The sequence below is a fragment of the Nerophis ophidion genome, linkage group LG06, assembly GCF_033978795.1.
Source record: "Nerophis ophidion isolate RoL-2023_Sa linkage group LG06, RoL_Noph_v1.0, whole genome shotgun sequence".
Classification (NCBI taxonomy): Eukaryota; Metazoa; Chordata; class Actinopteri; order Syngnathiformes; family Syngnathidae; genus Nerophis; species Nerophis ophidion.
In genome coordinates, this window is record NC_084616.1 from 71,489,303 (window position 1) to 71,499,011 (window position 9,709).

The 9,709-nt window shown below is 45.6% G+C and overlaps 1 protein-coding gene across 1 annotated transcript in view; it reads right to left on the reverse strand.

Annotated features, from left to right (window-relative positions):
* Positions 1-9,366, reverse strand: part of spen (spen family transcriptional repressor) — a 100,843-nt gene extending 91,477 nt beyond the window's left edge. Inside the window, exon 1 of the mRNA XM_061904780.1 lies at positions 8,949-9,366. Within this exon, the coding sequence (XP_061760764.1) occupies positions 8,949-9,031 (83 nt within the window). The 5' untranslated portion in view covers positions 9,032-9,366. The remainder of the gene's footprint in view (positions 1-8,948) is intronic.
* Positions 9,367-9,709: the final 343 nt, after the last annotated feature.

The window sequence follows — 9,709 nt, forward strand, 5'->3', positions numbered from 1 at the left end:
AAAACAAAATTAGGCATAATAATGTGTTAATTCCCCTATTGTATATATCTGTATCGATTGATATCGGAATCGGTAATTAAGAGTTGGACAATACCGGATATCGGCAAAAAGCCATTATCGGACATCTCTATTAAAAACGATTGTTCCAATCGTTTTTAATAGAGATGTCCGATAATGGCTTTTTTGCGATCCGTTGAGGTGAAGAAGGAGCTGAGCCGGAAGGCAAAGCTCTCAATTTACCGGTCGATCTACGTTCCCATCCTCACCTATGGTCATGAGCTTTGGGTCATGACCGAAAGGATAAGATCACGGGTACAAGCGGCCGAAATGAGTTTCCTCCGCCGTGTGGCGGGGCTCTCCCTTAGAGATAGGGTGAGAAGCTCTGCCATCCGGGAGGAACTCAAAGTAAAGCCGCTGCTCCTTCACATCGAGAGGAGCCAGATGAGGTGGTTCGGGCATCTGGTCAGGATGCCACCCGAACGCCTCCCTAGGGAGGTGTTTAGGGCACGTCCAACCGGTAGGAGGCCACGGGGAAGACCCAGGACACGTTGGGAAGACTATGTCTCCCGGCTGGCCTGGGAACGCCTCGGGATCCCCCGGGAAGAGCTAGACGAAGTGGCTGGGGAGAGGGAAGTCTGGGTTTCCCTGCTTAGGCTGTTGCCCCCGCGACCCGACCTCGGATAAGCGGAAGATGATGGATGGATGGATGGATGGATGGAACAATCATCTCGTAAGGTTAAATATCGCGATATATTGTCACACTCCTTTTAAACACAGGTGGTATCCAGCCTTTGTTACAGCTCTGATACCCACACTCTGAAGCCATGAAATGGCCAGGCAGTAGAAAAATGGACGGATGGATGGACTTTGTTCTCCCCGTTTTGTGACAGTGTCATTTGTCCGGAATGTTGACTGGGGTCAAAAGGTCAAATAAAGACATGCTGCCTTTTCCAGGCATTGTGAAAGAGGCTTGTGTTTCATTTGGACATTTGCATACAGTGCTTTTGCTGACACACTTTATGTAGCGGCCATCCTCCACACGCTCCCCGTACTTGTGCCGTGCAAACCGCAAGAGATTCAAAATAAACTTACGGTGAAGTGCTCTGTACAAGTGTGCAAATTGGTCAAATTTGACATCAAAATTTAAACAGGAGCCAACTTGTAACTGGACCGTTCTGAACACAAATACACACAAACTTGGGGACAATATGAGAAAAATACTAGTTAGGTTAAAGGGGAACATTATCACAATTTCAAAAGGGTTAAAAACAATAAAAATCAGTTCCCAGTGAATTGTTGTATTTTTTGAAGTTTTTTTCAAAATTTTACCGGTCTCGGAATATCCCTAAATAAAGCTTTAAAGTGCCTTATTTTTCGTTCTCTGCGAAGACACTGGCCATTTCCCTGTGATGTCACACAGTGCTGCCAATGTAAACAAACAATGGGAATAGCACAGCAAGATATAGCGACATCAGCTCGGATTCAAACTCGGATTTCAGCGACTTAAGCGATTTAACAGATTACGCATGTATTGAAACGGATGGTTGGAGTATGAAAGTATTGAAGAAGAAACTGAAACTATTGAGCCAATAGCTATTGACGCTATTCATAGCCATAGCATGGCCGAATAGCTGCGTTAGCATCGCCGGTAAAAAGTGCGGACCAAACGATCAGGACTTTCGCATCTCGTGACACTGGAGCAACTTAAATCCGTCGATTGGTAAGTGTTTGTTTCGCATTAAATGTGGGTGGAAGGAAAGGTAATATAGTTGCAAATGCATCTGCAGGTTATCCATACATCTCTGTGCCATGTCTGATTTAGCACCGCCGGTAAATAGCATGTTAGCATCGATTAGCGTAGCATGTTAACATCGATTAGCTGGCAGTCAACATCAACAAAACTCACCTTTGTGATTTCGTTGACTATCGTTGCAAATGCATCTGCAGGTTATCCATACATCTCTGTGCCATGTCTGCTTTAGCATCGCCGGTAAAATGTGGAGACACTCCGGCACATTCAATGGGGGTCTGGCGGCAGACACTTTGGCATCTTCGGGCCAGTGGTGCAACTTGAATCCCTCCCTGTTAGTGTTGTTACACCCTCCGACAACACACCGACGAGGCATGATGTCTCCAAGGTTCCAAAAAATAGTCAAAAAAACGGAAAATAACAGAGCTGAGACCCGGTGTTTGTAATGTGTTGAAAATGAATATGGCGGGTGTGTTACCTTGGAATGCCATCTCCGGGTTGGGGAGGAGACCCTGCCCCAAGTGGAGGAGTTCAAGTACCTAGGAGTCTTGTTCACGAGTGAGGGAAGAGTGGATCGTGAGATCGACAGGCGGATCGGTGCGGCGTCTTCAGTAATGCGGACGTTGTACCGATCCGTTGTGGTGAAGAAGGAGCTGAGCCGGAAGGCAAAGCTCTCAATTTACCGGGCGATCTACGTTCCCATCCTCACCTATGGTCATGAGCATTGGGTCATGACCGAAAGGATAAGATCACGGGTACAAGCGGCCGAAATGAGTTTCCTCCACCGTGTGGCGGGGCTCTCCCTTAGAGATAGGGTGAGAAGCTCTGCCATCCGGGAGGAACTCAAAGTAAAGCCGCTGCTCCTTCACATCGAGAGGAGCCAGATGAGGTGGTTCGGGCATCTGGTCAGGATGCCACCCGAACGCCTCCCTAGGGAGGTGTTTAGGGCACGTCCAACCGGTAGGAGGCCACGGGGAAGACCCAGGACACGTTGGGAAGACTATGTCTCCCGGCTGGCCTGGGAACGCCTCGGGATCCCCCGGGAAGAGCTAGACGAAGTGGCTGGGGAAAGGGAAAGTCTGGGCTTCCCTGCTTAGGCTGCTACCCCCGCGACCCGACCTCGGATAAGCGGAAGAAGGTGTTACCTCGGCGACGTCACATTCTGACGTCATCGCCTCCAGCGCGATAAACAGAAAGGCGTTTAATTCGCCAAAATTCACCCATTTAGAGTTTGGAAATCGGTTAAAAAAATATATGGTCTTTTTTTCTGCACCATCAAGGTATATATTGACGCTTACATAGGTCTGCTGATAATGTTCCCCTTTAAAGTACTAATGATTGACACACACACACACTGGGTGTGGTGAAATTGGTCCTCTGCATTTGACCCATCCCCTTGCTCACCCCCTGGGAGGTGAGGGGAGCAGTGAGCAGCAGTGGTGGCCGCGCTCGGGAATCATTTTGGGTGATTTAACCCCCAATTCCAACCCTTGATGCTGAGTGCCAAGCAGGGAGGCAAATGGGTCCCATTTTTATAGTCTTTGGTATGACTCGGCTGGGGTTTGAACTCACGACCTACCGATCTCAGGGCGGACACTCAAACCACAAGGCCTCTGAGATTGATCGATATGTCCATTTAAATTCTTTAGATTCAACATCATCAATCTGAGCTCGGCAGGTTTACCTTCTGGAAGATAGGTATCATTCCAACATTGATTTAGATGGAAATAAATCCATTTTTATCGATATTACAACTTTAAGAACACAATAGTTTATATGAAATTCAACACTTTTAATGATCTATCCGCTCATCTGTGGCGTCATTGGCATCAGTTGGCAAAACAAGAATGGCGGATAGCTACGGTGGCTGAGAGATGCAACAAAAAAAAAAAGGCAAATAGGACAAGTATTGCTGGGCGATATGGCCTTTATTTGATATCTCAATATTTTTAGGCCATGTCACGATACACAATATATATCACGATATTTTGCCTTAGCCTTGAATTAACACTTGATGCATATAATCACTTATTTCACCATGTACCACACTTGCCAACCTTGAGACCTCCGAATTCGGGAGAAAGAGTGAAGTGAATTATATTTATATAGCGCTTTTCTCAAGTGACTCAAAGCGCTTTACATAGTGAAACCCAATATCTAAGTTACATTTAAACCAGTGTGGGTGGCACTGGGAGCGGGTGGGTAAAGTGTCTTGCCCAAGGACACAACGGCAGTGACTAGGATGGCGGAAGCGGGAATCGAACCTGCGACCCTCAAGTTGCTGGCACGGCCGCTCTACCAACCAAGCTGGTTTGAAGTCACAAAGTGCATTATTTTGTTTAACATGCCTCAAAACATCCATCTATCCATCCATTTTCTACCGCTTATTCCCTTTGGGATCGCGGGGGGCGCTGGTGCCTATCTCAGCTACAATCGGGCGGAAGGCGGTGTACACCCTGGACAAGTCGAGACCTCATCGCAGATGCCTCAAAACAGCAGCTTGGAATTTGGGATATGTGTGTGAGGTGTGGCTTCACGGTGGCAGAGGGGTTAGTGTGTCTGCCTCACAATACGAAGGTCCTGCAGTCCTGGGTTCAAATCCAGGCTCGGGATCTTTCTGTGTGGAGTTTGCATGTTCTCCCCGTGAATGCGTGGGTTCCCTCCGGGTACTCCGGCTTCCTCCCACTTCCAAAGACATGCACCTGGGGATAGGTTGATTGGCAACACTAAATTGGCCCTAGTGTGTGAATGTGAGTGTGAATGTTGTCTGTCTATCTGTGTTGGCCCTGCGATGAGGTGGCGACTTGTCCAGGGTGTACCCCGCCTTCCGCCCGATTGTAGCTGAGATAGGCGCCAGCGCCCCCCGCGACCCCAAAAGGGAATAAGCGGTAGAAAATGGATGGATGGATGTGAGGTGTGTGGGGGGGGGCAGGATTTGGTGGTAGCAGATTTGTATATTGTAGCGTCCCGGAAGAGATATCGCAACAAGAAGTTCTGGATATTTGTTCTGTTTGTGTTTAAGTTGTGTTATGGTGCGGATGTTCTCCCGAAATGTGTTTGTCATTCTTGTTTGGTGTGGGTTCACAGTGTGGCGCATATTTGTAACAGTGTTTAGTTTGTTTATGCGGCCACCCTCAGTGTGACCTGTATGGCTGTTCACCAAGTATGACTTGCATTCACTTGTGTGCGTCTGTAAAATGTTATGTGACTGGGCTGACACACTGTTTGTATGGAGGAAAAGAGGATGTGACGACAGGTTGTAGAGGAGGCGAAATATACTGCCTTTAAGGCACGCCCCCAATGTTGTTGTCCGGGTGGAAATCGGGAGGTATTCAGGAGAATGGTTGCCAAGGGAGATTTTTGAGAGGGGCACTGAAAATCGGGAGTCCATTCATCCATCCATTTTTCTACCAGTTGTCCTTTTTGGGGGTTGAGGGTGGTGCTGGAGCCTATCTCAGCTGCATTCGGGCGGAAGGCGGGGTACACCCTGGACAAGTCGCCACCTCATCACAGGGCCAACACAGATAGACAGACAATATTCACACTCACATTCACACACTAGGGCCAATTTTAGTGTTGCCAATCAACCTATCCCCAGGTGCATGTCTTTGGAAGTGGGAGGAACCCAGAGTACCCGGAGGGAACCCACGCAGTCATTGGGAGAACATGCCAACTCCACACAGAAAGATCCCGAGCCCGGTGGATTGAACTCAGGACTACTCAGTACCTTCGTATTGTGAGGCACAAGCACTAACCCCTTTGGCCACCGTGCTGCCAATTGACCACTAAATGGTAACACCCGAATAATTTTTTCAACTTGTTTAAGTCGGGGTCCACTTGAATCAATTCACGAGGCCGTGTCTGTTTGCAATGAGTTCTGGGGGAAGTTTACGACAGATATGCAAACTCCACACAGAAAGATCCCGAGCCCCCTTCGTATTGTGAGACATGCACTAACCCAGTGGTTCTCAACCTTTTTTCAGTGATGTACCCCCTGTGAACATTTTTTTTGATTCAAGTACCCCCTAATCAGAGCAAAGCATTTTTGGTTGAAAAAACGAGGTAAAGAAGTAAAATACAGCACTATGTCATCAGTGTCTGATTTATTAAATTGTATAACAGTGCAAAATATTGCTCATTTGTAGTGGTCTTTCTTGAACTATTTGCAAAAATCAATCAATCAATCAATCAATGTTTACTTATATAGCCCTAAATCACTAGTGTCTCAAAGGGCTGCACAAACCACAAAACAAACCACTACGACATCCTTGGTAAGGAATAAAGATACAAAAATAACTAAAAACTTGTTGAAAAATAAACAAGTGATGCAATTATAAATAAAGATTTCTACACATAGAAGTAATCATCAACTTAAAGTGCCCTCTTTGGGGATTGTAATAGAGATCCATCTGGATTCAGGAACTTAATTCTAAACATTTCTTCACAAAAAAAGAAATCTTTAACATCAATATTTATGGAACATGTCCAGAAAAAATCTAGCTGTCAACACTGAATATTGCATTGTTGCATTTCTTTTCACAGTTTATGAACTTACATTCATATTTTGTTGAAGTATTATTCAATAAATATATTGATAAAGGATTTTTGATTTCTTGCTATTTTTAGAATATTTTTCAAAAATCTCACGTACCCCTTGGCATACTTTCAAGTACCCCCAGAACCACTGCACTAACCCCTGTGCCACCGTCTACTGGAAAAATCAGGAAGGTTGGCAAGTATGCCATGTACCAAATAAAATAGCTTTGAGGTAGGTAGGCACAACCAAAATGATCAGGCGCACCGGGTTACAAGCACACTGTCGAGTTGAGAAAATCAAAAGGATTATTGTCCGAAAAATACGGTACTTTTAAAATAAAACCTCTTGTATTTCCTTGAATTGCCGCCGGGGCGCTAATTAATTTAAAACCTCTTCTCACTCTCACTTCTCACACCATCACTATAGCGATGGTGAAAATCAGGCACTTTGAAGACGTTTTTCGGGATATTGCGTGATGGGTAAAATTTAGAAAAAAACTTCGAAAAAAAAAATAAGCCACTGGGAACTGATTTTTATTGGTTTTAACCCTTCTGAAATTGTGATAATGTTCCCCTTTGAAGGCCTACTGGAATGAGATTTTCTTATCCAAACGGGGATAGCAGGTCCATTCTATGTGTCATACTTGATCATTTCGCGATATTGCCATATTTTTGCTGAAAGGATTTAGTAGAGAACATCCACGATAAAGTTCGCAACTTTCGGTGCTGAGAGAAAAGCCCTGCCTCTACCGGAAGTCGCAGACGATGACGTCACATGTTTGATGGCTCCTCACATATTCACATTGTTTTTAATGGGAGCCTCCAACAAAAAGTGCTATTCGGACCGAGAAAACGACAATTTCCCCATTAATTTGAGCGAGGATGAAAGATTCATGTTTGAGGATATTGATAGCGACGGACTAGAAAGAAAAAAAAAACGCGATTGCATTAGGACGGATTCCGGTGTTTTTTGACACATTTACTAGGTTAATTCTGGGAAATCCCTTATCTTTCTATTGTGTTGCTAGTGTTTTAGTGAGTTTAATAGTACCTGATAGTCGGAAGGGTGTATCCACGGGTGTCTTGACGCGCAGTGTCTCAGGGGAGTCGACGCCAGCTATGGACGGCACAAGCTCAGCTTTTCTCCGGTAAGAACTGACTTTTTAACCACGATTTTCTCACCGAAACCTACCGGTTGACATGTGGTCGGGATCCATGTTCTCTTGATCCATAGGAAAGTTTCACCTCCGGGAATTTTAAACAAGGAATCACCGTGTGTTTGTGTGGCTAAAGGCTAAAGCTTCCCAGCTCCATCTTTCTACTGTGACTTCTCCGATATTAATTGAACAAATTGCAAAAGATTCAGCAACACAGATGTCCAAAAAAACTGTATAATTATGCCGTTAAAGCAGACGACTTTTAGCTGTGTGTGTGTGTGCAGCGCTCATACTTCCTATAAACCCGGGACGTCTTGTTACACGACATTTCGAAGACATCAAAATTGTAATTTAGGAAACTAAACCGGCCGTATTGGCATGTGTTGCAATGTTAATATTTCATCATTGATATATAAACTATAAAACTGCGTGGTGGGTAGTAGTGGGTTTTAGTAGGTCTTTAATACACCAATATTGGACATGTTGGTACTTGTATAGCAGAATTTTTATTTTTTGGGGGGGGAGATGGGACTTGGTGAGAAAGCTTTGGTGTCACACATCTGCTGCCTTCCATACCCCCCCCTCTCCCAAAAAAAAAACCTATATCACCACCCTGGAGAGCCCACCTCTCCCATGCCAACACAAGCATGGCATGCATGCAGGTCTCCCCAATTCTGCACACATAGCCTCCGACGCCATTTTACAAATTTCTCCCTCTCACTTGCTTACTCATTCTGCCTTGCCTTCTTCCCCCCCCCCCATCATCACATCACCACACGGCTGTCATGCACCTGCATGCATTCTTGCTGCCTTCCTCAGGATCCTGCCTCTGCAGAGGCAAGTCCTCCACCAACGCCATTGCAACACGTAACAATCCTGCAGGACGGAACGCATTTATTGATAACGGGTGCATGATGTGCAACGGAGGCAGACGTGTTGAGTTTTTTTTTATTATTTTATTGGGCGTGCATGAATTATGCTGCTCGGGGGGGGGGGCTGACATGACGACGCCTGCAAGCAGGGAAACGGTAGACATGTTATTTCCTTGAAGCCTTGACAGCGCCGACAAAAACACGCCTCGGCATCGACACAACACAATCGTCTATCTTGACGCGATGCGGGCTGATTCAGCAAGAAGAGGGGGAAAAAAACAAAAAAAACAACAACAAAGATAACCGTTGTGTGTCGATCGGGGCAATGCGAAATCGGTTGCTGCAGTGCAATCACATTCAGCTGGCGGAAAAATGTCGGCAACGCAAACAGTATGGCTTTATGCACATTATATTCCAATGCCATTGATGAAATGGAGTTGCTTTATGCACCTTTTTTTTTTTTTTTTACCAGGTGGACAGGTGGTCTGCACTTAATTAAACCTCCAGTTTGCATGCACAAGTGGCAATGATGCTTTCATTAAAATGTGTGTTTAAAGAGAGGCCGGTGCTGGTTATGCATAAAAAAAAAAATCATAATAATAATAATAAATAAAAAATAAAAAAATTACTCACCGCTTAAAGTGCTCAATGATCTTCTCCTCTCGCACATTTTCGGGTAAATTTCCCACCCATAAATGTCTGGTTTCCCGAACCATACTGCGCGCTCCTGTGCCGCGATCATACAGATCACTTCTGCTCTGTCAGTTTATTCCAATGCAAAAAAAAAAAAAAAAAAAAAAGGCAAAAGATCACGGACTGGTCGCGGTATCCCAAATGTAGATCATTAGGTTGCCCTCTTGCCTCCGCACACGCTGTTTGATACGCTTCACTGTTTTTTTTTGTTTTTTTTGTGTGTGTTTTTTTTAAAGCGCGACCTTGCACCTCGTGAACGCGCTCCGGGACGTTCCCGTGACGAGGCGCGTCCCTGACACCATGCGACCTTTGAGCGAGAGAGAGAGCGAGAGAGAGAAAGCGTGGAGCTTCCTAAAAAGATGCAGCAACTTGGGTTTGTAATGACTGGGACACCACCGCGCAGGCGTGGCTTAAATGTTGTCAGTGCGCGTGCGCGTGCGTGTGTATGTGTGAACCCCCCCCCCCCCACCGGACTCTTCCTTCCTACGGATGAGATCACACGCCAGTACGCATGCGTGAGAAAAGCCCTGCTGCTTTGACATCTGAGACCGCATTCGACTGATCCAGGAGGATCCCATCATTGCTCTGCCATGCGCTCACACAGTCAAGCCTCCATGTTCCACTGTGTCAAACTTGTTTTTCATTGAGGGCCACATCGCATTAAAGCAAGGTTAGGGAACCTATGGATCGAGAACCAGATG